The sequence below is a fragment of the Zea mays genome, chromosome 10, assembly GCF_902167145.1.
Source record: "Zea mays cultivar B73 chromosome 10, Zm-B73-REFERENCE-NAM-5.0, whole genome shotgun sequence".
Classification (NCBI taxonomy): Eukaryota; Viridiplantae; Streptophyta; class Magnoliopsida; order Poales; family Poaceae; genus Zea; species Zea mays.
In genome coordinates this window covers 79,576,598-79,597,270 of record NC_050105.1, presented here as the reverse complement: position 1 = coordinate 79,597,270, position 20,673 = coordinate 79,576,598, and the positions used below count along the sequence as shown (strand labels likewise).

General features: G+C 50.5%; 1 protein-coding gene across 12 annotated transcripts in view; it reads left to right on the top strand.

The window, feature by feature from the left end:
* The window catches only part of LOC100192868 (uncharacterized), a 60,268-nt gene extending 40,668 nt beyond the window's left edge, over positions 1-19,600 (top strand). For 6 of the 12 annotated variants that reach the window (XM_035962884.1, XM_035962878.1, XM_008663161.3 and 3 more), the window contains 3 exons: positions 15,675-15,896; positions 15,993-17,366; positions 17,457-18,068. In XM_035962884.1, coding sequence (XP_035818777.1) covers positions 15,846-15,896; positions 15,993-17,366; positions 17,457-17,804 — 1,773 coding nt within the window. In that variant the 5' untranslated portion in view covers positions 15,675-15,845 and the 3' untranslated portion in view covers positions 17,805-18,068. The other 6 variants (XM_035962882.1, XM_035962883.1, XM_020544868.2 and 3 more) reach the window with 4 other exon arrangements.
* Positions 19,601-20,673: the final 1,073 nt, after the last annotated feature.

Here is a 20,673-nt window from a genome sequence, read left to right as displayed (position 1 = left end):
AAATATGCATGCTTTACTGAACAAGGTCTGTCTAACCACCTTTGATACCTTGTATCTGGAACATTTCTGAGAAGCTTATGGGCAAAGTCTGAAGATTCTTTCTTGTTTTTTTTGGTAGTTGACCCTGTTAGAGTGGGCGCACTAACCAGTTCAATCCAAAACCTTAAGCTGATGGGAGAAAGTAGACAATCCATTTATACACGTCAACACCCCCACTCACGTGCAGCCAGATAGAAAGGCGCAAATGCAGCCAAAGAGAAAGTCGCAAACGTGGAAATAAATAGGTGGAGGCACAAATAGAGCCTCTGCCAGGATTCGAACTCGAGACTTCTGGCTTTGATACCATGTTAGAGTGGGTGCACTAACCGGTTCAACCTAAAAGCTTAATGTGATGGGAGAAGGTAGACAATTCACTTATACACTTCAACATGTCCATTCATTATCAAGAGTGAATAAGTCTTATAGTGTTCTACCAATGCAGTCTGGCTGATCAACTTCTGAAGCAGATAACAAGAAGCAGTTGGGGTGGGGTCCGAGGACCTATGCAAGTTTAGAATCATTTTGTTTTTGGTGGGTGGGGGCAGGGTGTAGTTGATACAAACTAGTGGGGTAAAGGGGTTTACTTGGCTGTGACTTATTATATGCTTGTAATATCTATTGTCTAATTGCTTTCACAAGTGTCTCTTTTGATTTAGTCCAAATTTGCTAGCAGTGCCAGGTTTGCACCAAGTGCTTTTATCTTTATAATGTAGGCTAGAGGTTTTGAGTAGTTATTATTGCTATATTTTCATGGAAGGTTGTTCATAAAGAAAGGAAATGATGCTTAAAAACCGGCTATGATTTGCTTCGCCCCTTCATGGCAAATATTAAATATATAAACAGTAAAAGATAGAACTTCAGTACGTTGTCTGTATTTTATTCCATTCATTCACATGTTCTTCACCACCCAGTTTCATTCTGCAAGTGCTGCAATGTAGTTCTGTAGGAGGTGAAGGTTTCAGACATTTGTACCCTACCTCTGTCCTTGTCATTGAGCCACTCGCCAACATACAACCTCCGTTCTGGCAGGTCTGCAGCTAGCCCCCCCCCCCCCTCTCTAGGTATGAGGAAATTGTTAGAATACCCGTTAGGGTTTGGAACTCTCCCTGTGTAATTACCCTCTCGCCCCCTCTGTAATGGGCCTGGCCTAACTCCAAACCTATTAATATATCACTCCACCCTATTCTAGGGTTTTTTTTTCTTGAACGCGCAGGAGAGCTGCGCATCATTATATTAAGAGAAGAAAAAAGGTCCAAAATGGACCAAAGTACAAAGCCCAAAAGGCAGAACAAACAGACCCACCAAACTCCTGCTGTGCACAGTGCCCCAACCTCCAGCAAAAGGAGGCAAACAACAAACGTGCCAACAGGCTCCCCACACACACCTGCACTACTCACCCAGAAAACTCCCTGGACCTAATAATGGCAGCACCTAGGCCTAAGCCCTCAAGATGCTTGGCACCGGCTAGACCCCAACATTCTAACTCTTCCAAGAAAACTTTTTTAATTCTGCTTATGGAAGGACTGACACCCTCGAAAACTGCCTTATTACGATGAATCCATAAACACCAAGCCCCCATGATGATGACGCTGTTAATGCCTCTTCTTTTGGATTTGTGCACTTGCTTACACACCTTCCTCCACCACTCAGCAAAAGATATCTCAATAGAAACAGGAGAAAGATTAGCAAGCCCCAACGGTGCAAGAATGCAATGCCAAAATTGTCTAGCAAAGATGCAACTGCAAAGGAGATGTTGGATATTCTCCGGCTCCTGATCACATAGAGGACAGACCTCAGGATGATCCAGCCCTCTCTTCTGAAGTCTATCAGCTGTCCAACATTTATTCCTTATTGCCAACCATAGGAAGAATTTGCATTTGGGTGGAGCCCAAGATTTCCATAACCTCTTCCAAGGTTCAAAGGTAATCGAACCCATGAAAAAAGCCTTATAGCATGATCTAGAAGAGAACTGCCCAGAGGAAGAATGAATCCACACATGTCTATCAGCCTCTTGTGTGAGCACCACTCCTCTTAAAGCGTCCCAAAGCTGTAGGTACTGCTGCAACCCAATCAAATTAAGAGGGGTTTCTAAGTCGCTGACCCACTGCCAGTTCTCAAGAGCATGGGCCACCGTTCTGGAAGAACTAGCCCTTTTCCCAACACAAGCAACTACATCAGGGGCAAGATCCTGGATACAAGACCCATCCAACCACCTATCTGTCCAGAATAAAGTAGTAGACCCGTCTCCAACCAAGGTAATAATTGAAGAAGCAAAGAATCTCCTGACATGCTGCTGAATAGGGAAATTCAGCCCAACCCAAGGCCTATTTGGATCTGTTTTTTCCAACCATAACCATTTAGTCTGCAGCGCCCAGCTTTGGTAAAGTAAGTTAGAAATCCCAAGGCCACCAAGATATAAAGGCCTTGTAATTATATCCCAAGAGACAAGACAACAACCTCCAGTTACCTCCTTTCTTCCTTTCCAAAGAAATCCTCTTCGAATCTTATCTATAGAATTAATCACCCACTTGGGAATATTCATGGCAATGAGAAGGTATACCGGGATGGCCGAAAGCACGAAGCGCACTATAGCTGTCCTGCCAGCCAGATTAAGCAGCCGGGCCTTCCAATTAGGAAGCCGATCAGCAATTTTGTCGACCCAAACCATGAGATCATTCCTTCTGAGCTTCTTGTCTGATATCGGCAAGCCCAAATAAGTGCAAGGGAAAGATGAAGAAGAGCACTGAAGAATATTGCAGCCCACCTGCACCGCTTGCTGATTACACTTAATTGGAATGACATAGCTTTTTTGCAAGTTAGACACCAACCCAGAGGCTGAACCAAAGCAATCCAAAATTGTTCTGACGCAGTGAAGATCTTCCTCAACAGGTTGAACAAAAAGGACTACATCATCAGCATAAATGGACAGCCTGTTTCGAATATTAGCGCCCTCCAATCTATGCAGCAGCCCCCTGTTTTCAGCCAGCAAGAATAAACTGTTGAGCACATCCATAACCAAGACGAACAACATAGGAGAAAGAGGATCCCCCTGGCGAAGCCCTCTCCGGTGTTTAATAGGAATACCAGGAGACCCATTCAAAAGCACCTGAGTGGAGGACGAGATCAGCAAATTTGAAATCATACTTCGCCACACAGGACCAAAACCAAGATGTGAAAGCACTTCAGTCAAAAAAGCCCAAGAAACTGAATCAAAGGCTTTGGAGATATCCAACTTCAAGAACAAACTAGAGACTTTCTTCTTGTGGAGAGATTTAATTGAATGCTGCACCAACATGAAGTTGTCATGAATCGATCTTCCTCTCACAAAAGCACTTTGGTTAGCAGCCACCAACTCCTGTAGGTGAGGACCCAACCTATTAGCAAGCATTTTGGTGACCAACTTAGCAAAACTATGAATTAAGCTAATTGGTCTAAAGTCCCTTGCTGTCAAGGCATCAATTTCCTTAGGAAGAAGAGCTATAAAAGCAGAATTCAGCAGCCCCAACTTGTAAGCATTTCCTTGATGAAGCGAATTTATAGCTGCCAACAAATCTGACTTAATAATATGCCAACAACGCTTATAAAACCTCCCTGTAAACCCATCAGGACCAGGAGCCTTATCAGAGGGGAGAGCTCCAACTGTGTCTTGAACCTCCTTTTCCGAGAAAGGAGCCTCCAGGAGACTCAAATCAATAGCATCTCTATGGCAACTAGCCAGATCAAGAGTAAAAGGCCTCTGGACAATAGAACCCAGAAGATTGGAAAAGAAATCATCCAGAACTTCCTGCATCTGATCATGGCTGGTGACTAACCTTCCCTCATCCTCCAAATGAGAGATAAAATTCCTCTTCTTGCGGTGGCGAGCCTGCAAGTGGAAAAATTTTGTGTTGGCATCTCCTTCCTTCAAATAATGGACCCGGGACCTTAACCGTGCAACTGTCCTTTCCAAAGAAGCAAGGACAAGGCAATGCTGCTTCAATTTGCGCAGCAGCCACACCTCCTCAGACGACAACACCCTGCTGTCCTGAGCCATCTCCATCCTGTGCAGCACCTCACGAGCCACCCCCAGCTGAGAACTGACATTGCCGACCGCGTTATGCCCCCAAGATTGCAATCTTCTCGCTAATCTTTTAAACTTTATCGACACCCTCTCAAAAGGGCAAGAAGCCTGAACCGGCTGGTCCCAAGAAGCAGCAACCTCTTCCATAAAACCCGGGAGTTTAGGCCAAAAGCTCTCGAAATGAAATCTACGCTTCCCTTTAAGATCCAAACTGAGTTTAAGGATCAGAGGACAATGATCAGAAGTTTCAGATGCACTGCTGTAAAGAAAGCAATCGGGGAAAGCCTCCTCCCAACAGGTAGAACAGAAAACATGATCCAACTTAACAAGAGTGGGATTTTCCCTCTGGTTTGACCAAGTAAATCTCCTACCATTCAAAGGAATCTCCTTCAGATCCAAAGAGTTGATCAAATCTCTGAAATTGCCCAACAAAGCCCTATTGACATTTGAATTATTCTTGTCCTCTGACTTGTAAATCTGATTGAAGTCACCAGCAATGATCCACGGGCCTACACAGGCATTCCTGATGTCTCTCAACTCTTGAAGAAAGGCAGGCTTTAAGCTATCTTGATGGGGCCCATAAACCCCAGTGAACCACCAAAGAGGACCAGAAACGCTCTTCAACTGAACCGAGACAGAATTATCCTTGATCACTGAGGCCACTGATGCAAAAGATCCATCATGCCAAGCAACTAGTATACCCCCTCTAGACCCATGAGCAGGGCCATAAACAAAATTACTGTATCCTGACCCAAGAATAGAAAGAATGTCAAAATCTGAAACGGAGCACATTTTGGTTTCCTGAAGACAAATGACAGCAGGTTTGAGGCTTACAACTAGCGACTTAACAGAGTCTCTTTTAGCACGATTATTGAGACCCCTCACATTCCAAATCAAAAAACAGCCAGATTCCATGGAAAACAAAAAAGGAGGCTACCAAACCGACCACAGCAACCAGCTCAGATCTGCTCCACATGGGGCACCTCCCAGCCAAACAGAGCCGCTAGGGCAGCAACATGATCCCTGGACAGTGTTGAATGAAACAGCCTAGCATAATTACTAGCATCTCGGAAAGAAATATTTTCATGCTCATCACAGAAACCCAAATGCCTGCAGACTTTAGCAGCAGCGTCAGATCCCAACTCAGGGGGAAACTTTGCCACCCTCCTGCTACGCCGAGGCTTGAAATTGCTAGGCATCATCTTTCTTCGCTTGACAATCAGAGCAGGAGGGGGCAACAGCTCATCAGTCGGCTTTGTAAGACCATCTTTGAATTCTTGCAATGGGGTAGACAGTATCCGCTCCTCAACCACAATAGCCTTCTTCCTTCTAGAATATACTTTGAAACAAGGTGGCTTGGCATTCAACCTGCATGCCAAAGACATAGCTGGCCCCATAGGCAGATCAAAGATAGAACTCAATGTCTCTAAACTGCAATCACCCTGAAAACCCAACTCAACATCAACAGCCCTTGAGCCCGCAGAAGAAAACTGAGAGCCAGCAGCGGGGAGCCCATTCAAACTGTGGTCTTGCAAGCCAGCAGAGGGCAGCGAGGTAGACACCAAACTCCTTTCATCCAAACTGACCGGTACATCCTGGGCGTGAGAGCCAACAGCACGCGATGCCTCCTCCACCTGGGGAGGAACCGCCGGAGAAGCGTCCAAGCAAGGTGGGGGTGGCCCAGGCGCCGCCAACTCTACGACCGAGGTGATCGGGAGAGTAGCGGCCTCAACTGGTGCCCCCAACATCTGAACCGAGGAAACCAGCGGACTGGAAGACACAGGCGCCGTCAACTCTTCACCCGAAGCAGACGGGAGAATTGCGGCATCAACTGGTCCACCAGCCACCGAAGACGAAGGGGCACGCGGGCCCAGCCGCGAGTGCACCGAGGTCCGAGACGAGGAAGCCGAGGGGCCATGCTGAAGCAGCCGCCGCCTCTGATGATCTTGATCATGGTCTTCGTCGACATCACCAGGAGGTGATGGCGGAGGCGGAGGCAAGCTCCCCTCCGGCCTAACACCGGAACGGGTAACCTTCACTGTAATAGGATAAATCAAAGAGCGAGGGAAAATGGCACCCTCTCCCTCCTCAACAAGAGGCTCTTGAACATGAAGATCCAAAACAACAGGCAAACAATCCGGATCAAAACTCCACGCCCTTAGCTTGAGAACAGATATATCAATGCCCTCCACTGATTCTGGGTGCAGTTCCTGAATCAGACAAAACCCATTCAAAAGAACTTCAGCAGTACCAAGCTCCCAGAGGTGGGCAGGAATCCCCCTCAGCTCGATATCCAGCAGCAGAGGCAGGGCGCTTCCACCAGAGGCCAAGGCCTGACGAGACCAACGCTTGAGGTGCAACCTTACAGGAGGAATGAAAAGTGACTGCCCACCATTGAAGACACGAGTAGCATGATCCTCTGTGGGGAAGAAGACCAGAAAAGAGTTCGACGCAGCACGCTGAAGATGGAGCGCATCAGCTTCAAAAGAAAACCTTGAGGCGAGCGCGTCCAGAACAATAGCGGCGCTATCAGAACTCATGTGGCCAAGAACTGTGACGATCAGCGCCCGACGAAGGTCAGCCTCGGCCCGATCAACCTCCCTGGAGCGCCCGATGATCCTTACATGTCGAGCGGGGCTCACAGGCGTGGGTGGAGGCGCCACCAGAACAGGATGCCCTCCCTCAGGACCAGTCTTCCTCCTTCTCTGACCACGACGAGTGCGTTTCTTCAAGCCTCCAGAAGGGCCAGCCATGCCGGCCAACGAGCATCCCTCCATGTCACCGGCAGGAGAATCTGTCGAAGGGGGCTTCCTGGAGACCGGGCGCCACACCAGAGCACGCCGCGGAGGGGGCGAGGCCGTCTGCCGGCAGGGGCACACGATCGCTCGGTGCCCAGGCCGCCGGCAGAAGAAGCAACGAACCAGGCTCCGACACACAGCTGCACGATGGGAAGGCGAGAAACAATTGAAGCACTTCCCGCGCAAATCGACAGGGACAGGCCTGGGAAGGGGCTTCGAACGGTTAGAAGCTCGACGTCGAGCCTGGCGACCTTCAACTCTCACCCAGCCATCATCAGCATCAACACCGCCAGCACCACCAGGGGCAGGAGGCTTCACGGCCAACAGCACATCCTTGAAGGAGCGCTGGACCTCACTGCGATCCTGCGCAACAGCAGAAGACGAACCGCCTTCCTCTCTCCACCGCTGAGCTTTCGAATGTCCACCGGGCAAGGAACCTGGGGAGCGGGAGGGAATAGGGGAAGCAGCCGACGCCGGGGAGGGAAGGGTAGTGGCCGCCGGCCTTGGAGCAAGAACCGGCGTGAGGCTGTGGGATGAAGGGGCTGAGGCGCCGGCCAGAGGAGGGAGACGAAGGGGTGGGGGAGGGAGGCCAAGAGGCGGGAGGGGAAGCGCCATACTAGAGATAGCCTTATTCTAGGGTTAGGTTTCCAATATGGTACCACAACTAGTTTAGTTTATTTTTTTAGCCGCCACCTTCCCTTCTGTGCCCGTGCCGACATCGGTCGCCACCGCCACCCCATGGCGGACCTCCCTGGAGCGCGCCCTTCACTGTCGCCGGCCACAGCTTTGGCGCGGACTAGCCCGACCTCGGACTTCACGGCGGCCATCTCCTCTCCACAGGCGCCCCCTCTCCTACGCCGCCGTGGCCGCCCACAGCATCGCCGACAGCGCCTTCCCCACACCGGCGGCCCCCTCCCTAGCGGCACCCTCCCCAACGTCGCCACCATGGCCCACGCGGCTGCCACGCCCGAACATAGTGCTGCCGCAGCCGACTCCGTTGCCGGCGCTTGTGCTGCCGGACTCAGTCTCCCGGGCTACCCGACGTGCACAGGTGCCCTCGCACTCGCTCCGTCGCCGAACTGTGTCTCCCGGCAGCCGCCCCTGGCTTCCAAACCACTCGCCCACCGATCGTCAACATCACTTGGGCTCCCACGGCGCCCGCTGCCGACTCCACGCTGGTCGCTGCCATCGCCACCATCCAGGCCGTTGTAACCGCCTCTCAAGAATGTCAATGCACCGCTTCCCTCGCTTGCGAGCAGGAACGTGCTATGGGTCAGGCCTTGACCACTCAGCTGGCCACTGCTCAGCATCTTCTCCACGTCCACGGCAGTTCGCTCCCCTGTTGTGCCAACCTCGGGGGGGGGGGGGTCCCGAGTTCCCCTACACCTCCGGACTCGACGCCGACACCATCGACGCGCTCCACGCCCAAGCCGCTGGGGTTCACAACATACAGTCCCTCGTGTCCGTCGTGTTGGACCCGACGTCCTCCCACTACCCTCGCTGGCGCGCTCAGGTGGTCCTCACCCTTCGGCGGTTCGCCCTCGCTGACCACGTCCTCAACGATCCCGTCGCCCCGCTGTCTCCATCATGGGTCCAGATGGACAGCGTGGTCCTATCGTGGCTCCACAACACCATCACCGTCGAGCTGCAGGACATCATCCGTGACCAGTCGGACACCACTCGTCGGGCTTGACTCGCTCTCGAGGGCCAGTTCCTCGGGAATCGGGAGGCTCGGGCGCTCCACCTCGATGCCTAGTTCCACATGTTCTCTCAGGTGGACCTCTCCATGGGCGAATACTGCCGCTAGATGAAGGGCATGGCGGATTCCCTCCGTGACCTCCGCGAGCCTATCGCCGACCGCACACTGGTGTTGAACCTTCTACGTGGCCTCAGCCCCCGGTACGACCACCTGAAGGCTCTCATCAAGCAAACCGTGCCCTTTCCCACCTTCCATTCCGTGCGGAACGAGCTTCTCCTCGAGGAGCTCACCATGACGCTTGAGGCACCCGCTTCGGCCCCGACACTCTACAACGCTCCTCCTGGTGGTCAGGTGTCTTCCGGGGGACATGCCTCTCGCACCTCGTCGACCGGGGCCCCCGCTCGTCCACCTACCATAGCCCCTACGGCCCCTCATCCGACCTCCACCACCGACGACAGTTGTCGCCCCTGTAAGGGCGGACGTGGGGGTGGCAGCTCCACCCGTGGAGGTTCCACCGGCCGGGGTGGCGACCAGGGCTAGCCATCGTTCTACAACCCCTAGACCGGCACCTCTCCATGTGGCCGGGTCAGGCCCCCAGTGCCTCCCGTCCTCCGGCTCCAGCGCCGGCTCTCCTGACTGCACCTGCCCTACGACACACCTTCGCCGCCTGCCTACAGCCTGCCTCCTTACGGCGTGGCCTCGACGACCCGACCCCGCCTCAGCTCATGCCTCCGGGGACCCACACCATGACTCCCTGGTCGTCGCTCGCTGGAGGTTGGGACCAAGCCTCTCTTGCCGCCGCCTACAACACCTTGGCGTTGGCCCCAACCAGCCCTGACTAGGTCATCGACTCCGGTGCTTCCTACCACACCACCCCCACCGCAGGCATGCTATCTCGCTCTCACCCACCCCATTCCTCCCACCCCGCCTCGATCGTCGTTGGAAACAGTTCCACTCTGCCGGTCACTTCAGTAGGTGCCTCGGTTCTCCTCAGACCGTTCTATCTCAATGACGTTCTTGTAGCCCCCACATCACCCACAATCTTCTTTCTGTTCGTCGGTTCACCATCGACAATTCTTGTTCTATTGATTTTGACCCCTCTGGTTTTTCTAAGGATCTGGCCACCAGGACCCCTCTTGATTGCTCTGACAACACTGGGCCCCTATACACGCTCCGTCCTTCCTCCACCGGCGCGTCTCCACTACCCGTCATGGTCTCCACCACCACCTCCACCACTTGGCATCGTCGTCTCGGCCACCCAGGACCTGACGTCATGACCAAACTTTTCAGTAGTCTTGATTCATCTTGTGATAGGGGACATTTTGAGGGTCTCTGTCATGCTTGTCAGTTAGGCCGACATACTCGTCTCCCATTTACTACCTCTTCTCGAGCTGAGCAGGCTTTTGACCTGGTTCATTGTGATCTTTGGACCTCCCCTGTACTCAGTCTTTCTGGATATAAATACTATTTGGTGATTTTGGATGATTTTTCCAATTTTCTATGGACTTTTCCTCTTCAGTTGAAGTTCGACACATTCACCATCCTCACACGTTTCTTCGCCTGGGTCTCCACCCAGTTCCGTCGCCCGGTCCGTGCCCTACATTACGATAATGGCCGCGAGTTCGACAACCACGCCTCCCGCTCGTTCTTTCTCACCAGTGGCGTTCAGTTGTGTCTTTCGTGCCCCTACACCTCTGCCCAGAATGACTGAGCCGAGCACATGATTCGCACCACCACCAATATGATCCGTTGCCTTCTCTTCCAGGCATCTCTCCCTGCAAGCTACTGACCGAGGCCCTACACACCGCCACCCATTTCCTCAACCGCCTCCCATCGAAGGCGCTGAACCACCCCACCCCCACTTCGCCCTGTACGGCACAACCCCCTCCTACAACCACCACCGCGTGTTCAGCTGTGCCTGCTATTCCAACACTTCCGCTACTGCTCCTCATAAGCTGTCTCCCCGCTCCGCTCGATGCCTCTTCCTTGGGTACTCCCCTGACCACAAGGGGTATCGTTGTCTTGACCTCAGCTCCCATCGCATCATCATCTCCCGTCACGTCGTCTTCGACGAAGATGTGTTTCCCCTTGCTGGCTCCTCCCCACCCACTGATCTCGACTCCCTCCTTGAGTCTGATCAGAGTACCCATCCCCCCAGGCACTTCGCCTCGCACCGTTGCCCGCGCCTCGCGTGGCCCCGTCGACCTCGCTCGCGCCACACATGGCTTCGATGCCCCGGCTCGCACTTCTTCCCGCGCCACGTGCGGCCCCATTGCCGGTGCCACGCGTGACCTCGTCGACCCCACCCGCGCCACGCGTGGCTCCGTCGACCCTGGCCTCATCGACGAGCGGGACTCGCTTCGCTGACCCTGCCCTCATCTACCACTGCCACAGGAGCACTCCTCCCTCGGCGCCCATGGACCCGGGCCCCTCGACGAGCGCGACCCGATTCACCGACCCCGCCGTTGTCTACCATCACCGCGAGCCAGCCATGCCCGCGGCCCCGGCTCCTCGCTCTGAGCCGTCGGTGTACCACTCGGTCGCCATTCACCGCGACCCAAGCACATCCACCTGATGGTGACTCGACGCGTCGCAGGTGTCCTTCGGCCCGTTGACAGGCTGATTTTGGCCGCTGATACGACCACTACTCCTCCGGACGCCTCCTCGGTCCCCTCCGTTCGCACCACCCTCGCCGACCCACACTGGCATCGGGCCATGGAGGAGTATGCGGCCATGCTGGCCAACCACACCTAGGACCTAGTGCCACATCCCCCGGGCACCAATATGGTCACCGACAAGTGGCTCTTTTGCCACAAACTGACTTCGGATGGCTCCCTCGACCGCTACAAGGCCCGTTGGGTCCTTCAGGGCTTCACCGAGCGCCCCGGAGTAGACTACGACGAGACCTTCAGCCCCGTCAAGTTCACCACCGTCACATCGTCCTCTCCTTCACCCGGGACTGGGCGATCCATCAGCTCAACGTCAATAATGCCTTCCTCCATGGCACTCTGACGGAGACTGTCTACTGCAGCCAGCCCACCAGATTCGTCGACACCGCTCAACCAGATCTGGTCTGCCGGCTGAATCGCTCCCTCTACAGCCTCAAACAGGCGCCGCGAGCCTGGTACAGCCGCTTCGCCTCCTACTTGGCCTCCATCGGCTTCGTCGAGACCAAGTCGGATACGTCACTCTTCATCTACCGGCGTGGCAAGGACGCCATCTACCCCTCCTCTACGTCGACGACATTGTGCTCACGGCATCCACCGCCGATCTCCTACAGCAGACGATCATCGCCCTCCAGCGGGAGTTTGATTCGTCGACACCGCTCAACCAGATCTGGTCTGCCGGCTGAATCGCTCCCTCTACAGCCTCAAACAGGCGCCGCGAGCCTGGTACAACCGCTTCGCCTCCTACTTGGCCTCCATCGGCTTCGTCGAGACCAAGTCGGATACGTCACTCTTCATCTACCGGCGTGGCAAGGACGCCATCTACCTCCTCCTCTACGTCGACGACATTGTGCTCACGGCATCCACCGCCGATCTCCTACAGCAGACGATCATCGCCCTCCAGCGGGAGTTTGCGATGGACCTGGGGCCCCTCCATCACTTCCTCGGCATTACCGCCAAACGTTGGCCCTAGGGTCTCTTCCTGCACCAGCGCTAGTATGCCATCGACATCCTAGAGCGGGCTGACATGTCCGACTGCAAGCCCTGCTCCACGCCTGTCGACACTCGTGTGAAGCTCTCTGAGGACGACGGGCCCCCAGTCGCCGACGCGACATCTTACACTTGACTGGCGCGCCCCAGTACCTCACCTTCTCCCGGCCCGACATCGCCTACGCCGTTCAGCAGGTGTGCCTACATATGCACACCCCACGGGAGCCCCATCTCACCGCTCTCAAGCGGATCATGCGCTACCTCCGCTACTCCCTCGATTACGGCCTGCTCCTCCGACAATCCCCAACGTTGGAACTCGTGGTCTACACCGACGCTGATTGGGTCGGCTGCCCCGACACGTGCCGGTCCACTTCCGGCTATGCCGTATTCCTAGGTGCCAACCTCGTCTCTTGGGCCGCCAAGTGGTAGCCTGTCGTCTCCCGCTCCAGCGCTGAGGCCGAGTACTGCGCGGTGGCCAACGGCGTGGCGGAGGCCTCCTGGATGCACCAGCTCCTCCACGAGCTCCACAACCCCCTTTAGCGCGCCACCCTCGTCTACTGCGACAACGTCAGCGCCGTCTACCTCTCCACCAATCCCGTGCAGCATCAGCGCACAAAGCATGTGGAGATCGACCTGCACTTCGTTCGCGAGCATGTCGCTGCAGGTGACGTTCGGGTTCTCAGCGTCCCCACCATGTTGCAATTCGCCGACATCTTCTCCAAGGGGTTATCGACGAGTGTATTCCTAGACTTTCGGTCCAGTCTCAACATCTGTACAGGATAGAGTTACGACTGGGGGGGGGGTTAGAATACCCGTTAGGTTTGGAACTCTCTCTGTGTAATTACCCTCTCGCCCCCTCTGTAATGGGCATGGCCCAACTCCAAGCCTATAAATATATCACCCCAACCTATTCTAGGGTTAGGGTTTCCAATATAAATGAAGCTCTGGAGTCATGTATTAATAGTAAGGATTAGCCATGTGCTACCTAGCACCCTTTTTTTCTTTGCAGTGGCGGATCCAGGGTCCAATCCCTGTGGAGCAAAGCTTTACACAGATATACACAAGATAGATTAATTGCATGTTAATTGACAAGTGTTATGTAGGGGTTTAACATGTTGTGGCAAAACCTGTGGCCATGTGGCCCCACAACTTAAGTGTAGATATGTCACTGTTTCTGCGCATTGTCCTCAGACAAGCTTGTAGCCAGCAAATCCCTTTCCATTCATCTGCCATTTGCTAGTGTAAGAGAATGAAGTGCTTGTTTTATTGCATAGAGGAGGGTTACAATATATAGAGACACAGAAACCCTAACTCTAATGGGCGGACGACCCAATAGTAGTGCTGACCCACCTACACATAGGACACACTGTATAACATCCCCCCGCAGCGCAACAGGGGCACCACACACGACGAGAATGGAGTAGAAGCCGAAGGTAGGAGCCGACGGGTTGAAATCCCCCCACAGTCACAACGTCTTGAGGGTGCGAATGTTGCGGTTGGAGGTAGAGACCGATGTGCACTCCAAGAAGATGATAGCCCCTGGATGCTGAGGTAGCTGAAGTCGAGGTGGCGGTGGTCGGGAGACGCGCAGCGGTAGCCTGTTCTTTGGGAGGGTCGACGTTCGAGCGTCAACGATTGACGGGGCGACAGAAAAGGGACAACAACAACAAACGTGAACCTTCTTGCTTCTTTCTACGTCCGGTGGTCGAGGAGCCTTGCCAGGGAGGCCGACGGCAGCGCACGCGTCTGTGACGGTTAGGGTGGCTGCGCCCGCGGCAGAATATAAGGGGTATCGACGGATCTGGCCGGTAAGGCCATGGCAGCGATGGATCCAGCTAGGAAGACGGCAATATGACTAAAGGGACGGCAAATCCAGCCGAGAAGGTCGCGACAACGATGGATCCGGCCGGGAAAGCCGCGGCAGCGACGGATCCAGGTGTGGCGGCAATGAAGAAGGGGTAGGCGGTGAGTCAGGTATAGCCGGACAGGGGCCTGTGCCGAGCCTAGCAGGGGGTTGTGACACCAGCGATGGAAGAAGCACGACGAAGGTAGGAGGCACTGTTGGGTGGAGCAGGCGAGGGAAAACAACAACCTACTCACCGGAACAAGAAACATGGCGACGCCTACAACCGTGGGGGAGGAAGGAGAGGGAGTGTGCAGGCCGACAGGGGAGGTCTAGGTCACGACGACCTGCCCTGGAAGCGGCAGGGCGGACATGCCAGCGACAGCGCGGATTCGGGCGGACAACTTAGCCCCTGACCTTCTTTGTTCACGCCGGTGCAGGGAGTCGGCGAATGAGAGGGCGCGGGCCCGAGGACGACGGCGAGGGAGACGCTTGGCCAGTGGTCGGTTGCTGGGGAGCGCTGGGGAAAGGGGCGCTCGGCACCTGAGCGTTAGCGACGGAAGCAGGCGTGGATCCGGCAGCTGGAGGAGCAGCAGGACGCGGCGGCGGAGGGGACGCGGATCCGGCGGCTGGAGGAGCAGCAGGACACGACGACGACTGCATCCGGGTGGAGGGGCCGCCGCCAGCTCAGGTTGCTGGAGGAGCAGCGCGGGGAGGCGATGCCGGCTAGGGGAGAGGGGAGGCCGGCGAAGGAGAGGGTAGACCAGGTGGTCGGGGTCGGCACCCGGGGCGACAACACGTGGATCCTGGCGTGGGTGCCCAGCGACGATGGCCACCAGGGTGAGGTGAGCACGGAGAGAGAGTACACCAGTGAGCATAAGGGATGAAGTGCTTGTTTTATTGCATAGGGGAGGGTTACAATATATAGGACACAAAGACCCTAACCCTAATGGGCCGGCAGCCGAACAGTGGTGCCGGCCCACCTACACATAGGTGATAGGACACACACTGTCTAACAGCTAGTCTGTAGATCAGGAAAAATACAGTGCACTTTCACATCTTAAGTTCTTTTAAAGTTCTCTAATATCCTTCTGTTGGTAATTCTTTCTCCACATGATTGATATCTGCAGTTTTGCATTTTTCTCATTCCATAACTTGAACTTTCGAGCATAATTTTGCAATTTGGTATAACCTATGATATGAAAGTTTCAGATAATGGACAGGGGAAATGTCAAACTTGATAAAAAAAACCTTGGTTTAGCTGTGAATTCATGTGATCATGCCCTTGCTAAATGTCATTAAACTATTCCACTTATGTTGCATGATTTGAACATTGTTTTTCTATAAGCAGCACTATGTTCAGTCATAATTGGTGCAAACTAGAAAGAAATGTGCTATCCTACTGGTTTCTGATTGGTTGGAATCTATAAGCTGACTTATTTTGTTATCTTGTAAGGTTAAATATATTTAGAGACTAACAAAATCCAGTCACTGACAACAGTTTGAAGTCCTTAATTATTCCCTTCAATCATGTAGTTTTATATTCAATGCCTGTACCTAACAAAATAGGAAATTGCAGTTGGAAAAGGAAGCTATTAACAATGGTACTTCTCCGGGGCAAGCCCATGACATTGACATACCGCCACCACGGCCTAAAAGAAAGGCTAACAGTCCATATCCTCGAAAAAGTGGTCTCAGCTCTGAGACACCAACCAAAGAACTTCCAAGTGACAAGTCAACAAAACCAAATATGCCCTTGAGCAATGAGAATGTACTAATGGCAGGTGATGCATCTCTTCAGGTAATTTTCCCTGGTATTTTGCTTTCCTAGGAATACATGTTATCCTCTGTATAAGTATCTTTAATTTCCTTTAATTGTAAACTCATTTGCATCCAGAAATTTCAAAGGAAGGAGTTGTCTGGAAAAGAAAGTTGCTCGGAAGTTCTTAATCTCTTCCGTGATGCCCCATCTCCATCATTTTCTTCAGTTAACAAAAGCTCTTCAAATCATGGTGCACCGATTGAGGCAAGTAAAACAAAAATCCGAGATATGACCATTATGGAAAATAGTTCTCTTAACCCCAACATGCAAGAGGATGTAAAGGAAATCAATGATCAGGAGATGGAAAGGCTTAATGGTACCCAAATCAGCTCTAAATGTGAACACTCTCATGAGGGATATTTGGACATCTCAATGCAACAAATGAAGCTAAAGCCAGAGTCTGTGGAGACAACATATGTGGACAAACAAACCGCAAGAGCTTCACACTCCCTAGCGGAGAGAACTGGGACAACTAGCATTCCGGTCACTGCAACTGAAGAAACTCATTCTGTTCTAACAAGTGATCAAGTGGGAATCAATGGAAGCATGAACCCATCCATCCATCCAATGTTTCCTGCAGATCCAAAATTTGATAGCAGTGCCACACCACAGCCTTTTCCTCATAATTATGCTGCCTTTGCTCCAATGATGCAGTGCAACTGCAACCAAGATACCCACAGATCATTGGTCAACATGTCATCCACCTTCTCCAGCATGCTTGTTTCCACGTTGTTGTCAAACCCTGCCATCCATGCAGCTGCCAGGCTCGCAGCATCATACTGGCCAGCAGCTGAAGGTAACACTCCGATTGATCCGAATCAAGAAAATCTTGCAGATGGTGTTCAAGGAAGGAGCATAGGGTCTCCTCCAAGCATGGCTTCTATTGTAGCAGCTACAGTTGCTGCAGCATCTGCATGGTGGGCAACACAAGGTCTTCTCCCTTTCTTCGCCCCACCCATGGCTTTTTCATTTGTGCCAGCTCCCAGTGCTGCCTTCCCCACAGTTGATGTTCCACGACCTTCAGAGAAAGATAGAGATTGCCCAGCTGAAAATGCACAGAAGGAATGCCAAGAAGCTCGAAAACAGGGACAGTTTGAAGGTTTCAGAGTTGCCGCTTCTTCAGAGTATGATGGGAGTGGAAAAGGCGAGGTGTCTGTCCACACAGAGTTAAAGATATCTCCTGTCCAGAATGCTGATGCCACGTCTGCCGCAGGAGCTGACACGACTGATGCATTCATGAATAAGAAAAAGCAGGACCGCTCTTCATGCGGTTCTAACACACCTTCAAGTAGTGATGTAGATGTGGACAATGTCCCTGAGAAAGAGGGCAATGGTAATGAGAAGGCGAAGCAAGCCTCCTGCAGCAACTCTTCAGCTGGTGACACTAACCACCGCAGATTTAGAAGCAGTGGAAGCACGAGTGATTCATGGAAGGAAGTTTCCGAAGAGGTTGTAATCTACCAACACTATGCCAATTCACTCTGCCCAAACCTTTGAGCATGCCGCACTGCCTTTCTAATTCACTTTTTTTGTTGGCAGGGTCGTCTGGCTTTCCATGCGCTGTTCAGTAGAGAAAAGCTTCCGCAAAGCTTTTCTCCCCCACAAGCAGAAGGCTCGAAGGAAGTTGGCAAGGAGGAGGAAGATGAAGTCACCACAGTGGCAGTTGACCTCAACAAGAGTACCACAAGCATTGATCATGACCTCGACACAATTGGTGAGCCAAGGGCTTCCTTTCCCAATGAACTGTCGCCCCTGAAGCTGAAATTGCGCCGAACAGGCTTCAAACCATACAAGAGATGTTCTGTGGAAGCGAAGGAGAATAGGGTGCCGGCTAGCGACGAGGTTGGTACCAAGAGGATTCGTCTTGATAGTGAAGCATCAACATGAGCGATTTCTACATGGTTACCGCTCGGACTTCCTCTGCCGCCATGAAGTTTATGACAAAGTTGTATTTACATCTAAACTAGTATAGGACTTAAAGACCTTGCAATGCAATGCTTCATGAAACTGTTGTGTGCTGTATTTTAGTACTTGTGAAGCAGCCCGGTAGACTGCTTTTAAACCTTTATCTCGTAGACTCTGATTTAAGCATCAAGCAACTATTGAACTTTATATTTTTGGCGGGAAGGAAAATAATTATTTTTTGATTTATTTTGCAGGGTCATGCATTTACATAGCACTCTTGATGCAAAAGTTTATTTCGTAAAGTTGTAGTGGAATATGCTGAGTGAGAAGGTGAACTATTTATGACTAATATCGTCCCTGTCCTAGCTAATCGCCCTACTCGACTAATAATCCTCGCCCCTTCTCCTCTATCTCGCTCCACTAATAATTTGAAAGTATTGTTCCCTGTAATTCTTGTTTGTTTCTCATGTATGTGCTTCCATTCATTTTTAGTATGTCCTTAGTCTTTGACAGTGCCATAAATAACTTTAATTGTTTCTGCTGTGGGGTATTCATATAATACACACACATGAGAACCTGCGACCATTCAGTGAAGTGCTCCCTATCTACCAACTATTCTTTAATTCAATAATCATTTCTTTTAGTCTTGCATATAGATCATTCTTTCATCCAGTGTTTCAGTATTTTAGTTTTTTTATACTATGAATTTGTAGAGTTTTCTTGGTTGGACCTGCAACCTTTCAGTTTCAGTCCTCTGTTAAGAAACTAGATGGGTCGGCAATTAAACAACAACATGTTTTATCGTCTGTTCTTGCGACCTTGAGATTTTTTTTTAAAAAAATCAAGAATTCATTGCAGGCAGCTGTAAATGAAATGTTTCTGTTGTCTGCTGAAACTGGATTCACCAGTTAATTTCCAAGGTAGTTCTCTCTGTGTATATATGTTGGAGAATTCAGACAAGTACTACCACTTTGTTTCAGGGAATGGTCTTTTACCATGTTGCATGCTTCAGCTTTAGATGAATTGCTGTGGTTACAGTTTTGTTCATGCTGCATAATGTTTGCCTATAGATATGCATTGAAACCTTAAATAAACCTATACAAAAATTCCACTTGGTATTTGAATTTGCCAATTAATTAATGTAAACAGATAGCTATATAAGCTGCTGCTACTTTTATTTGTCATACTAAGAATTCCCTTGATTCATAGTAGTTGCATGCTCTGCTGTGTGATATTTGTGGATGACCTATTGTTGACACTAATTCGGGCATTGTAACATAATTACAATCAATATTTTTGAGAAATATATTGCAACCTTCAGGCAATATACGCATGTTTTTGCCTGTCATGTTGTTGGTTGTAGTTAAGTCCATTATTGTTACTCTTTGGAGTCTGTGCTGTTGGGGTTGGGTAGGTATGTGAGTCTGTTGTTGCCTCCACAGATCTCCAATAAATCACACAAGATGAGAGCTGTTGCTGGTGTGTCCTACCTCGTCATTCTTTGACGGTTGCTATTCAGGTAGCCCTTGCAATAATTAAATTAAGACAGGGGAAGAGAGAAGGAAAGGGGAACAATGAGGAAATGCTCATATGGCTCTGGAATTCAATAAATTAGTCATATAATGATATTGGTCCAAAATTTAAGTTTTGGCTTTGGCCTAATTAGAAGAATGTAACCATGAAGGGTCTTATTTTCAGTCATGCTCTACGCAGACAATAATATGAGGTGAAGGATGAAATAATACCATAAGATTTGATTATGGAATGTGTTTTTTTGGTTAAACACCTAAATTATTGAGTTATCGGCTTAATTCATGTGGCTGTTAATGCTTAATATCATGACCGTTCTGTTGAACTCAAAAGACACTCAAGTGGATTAAAAACAATACGTGGTGAACTGATAAAATGGTCAATAATACATGTTCCAAACAATTCACAATAAACTAACATTTGTGGAAATGCCAACGAAATTATACCTTGTTTACTATCCTAAAAAAATATACTGCGATTTTTGTTTAGCACACTGAAATTATGATACGATAACCATGAATGGTTAAGATCATTTTTAATAGCACAAAGTATATAAGCTATCTATCTCCCTTGAAACATGATATCAGCGCCGTACTAAAATAGTCGGATGTTAATTTATTTTCACTGTAATGCACGGGCGTATAATGCTAGTAGCGCAGAAAATGTTGGAGCATTCTCATGTTTGCTGTCGGCGGTAGGTTGTGTACAAAAAGTACTCAAACAAATATTTCACTTCCACTTTAACTTGTGTTATGTTCTCATATGGACTAAAATTAATTTAGTCGCCTACATGCATGCACCTGCATATCCATTATTATATTGGGAGGAGCCTATTTTTCTATACAACTGGACTAGATAACTTTATGTTTCCTATTATGTTTGTTAAACCACTAGCAGTATTCATGTTGCAATTAAAAACTAACATGACTGATGATGATTTGACTTTTTGCCTAGTTTAAAGAATGCGCTATTTCAAAATAGTTCAGATCAATATATGGATAACATCTGGGGGAATTGTAAGATTCTAGGCTTGGCCTTGTTTTGTTTGTTGTTTTTCATCTATATTAGTATATACGTGGTCATCATGTTGCCATGCATGACACTTTTGTCAACTGAAATACTTTTTCTGTTTAGTTGTTCGTTTGACTTTAATCAAAACGACTTATACTGTTTCTATAATGTTTTGTCTCTATGGATTGCAGCTACAGTAGTCCGAACAGTTGGCTTTAATTTGAAGCGACTCACACAAAAATTATTGAATATAAGTATGTGATGTTATCCACTTGCTTGATCAAAGGAAAAGGTAGCAGGGGTTGGGAAG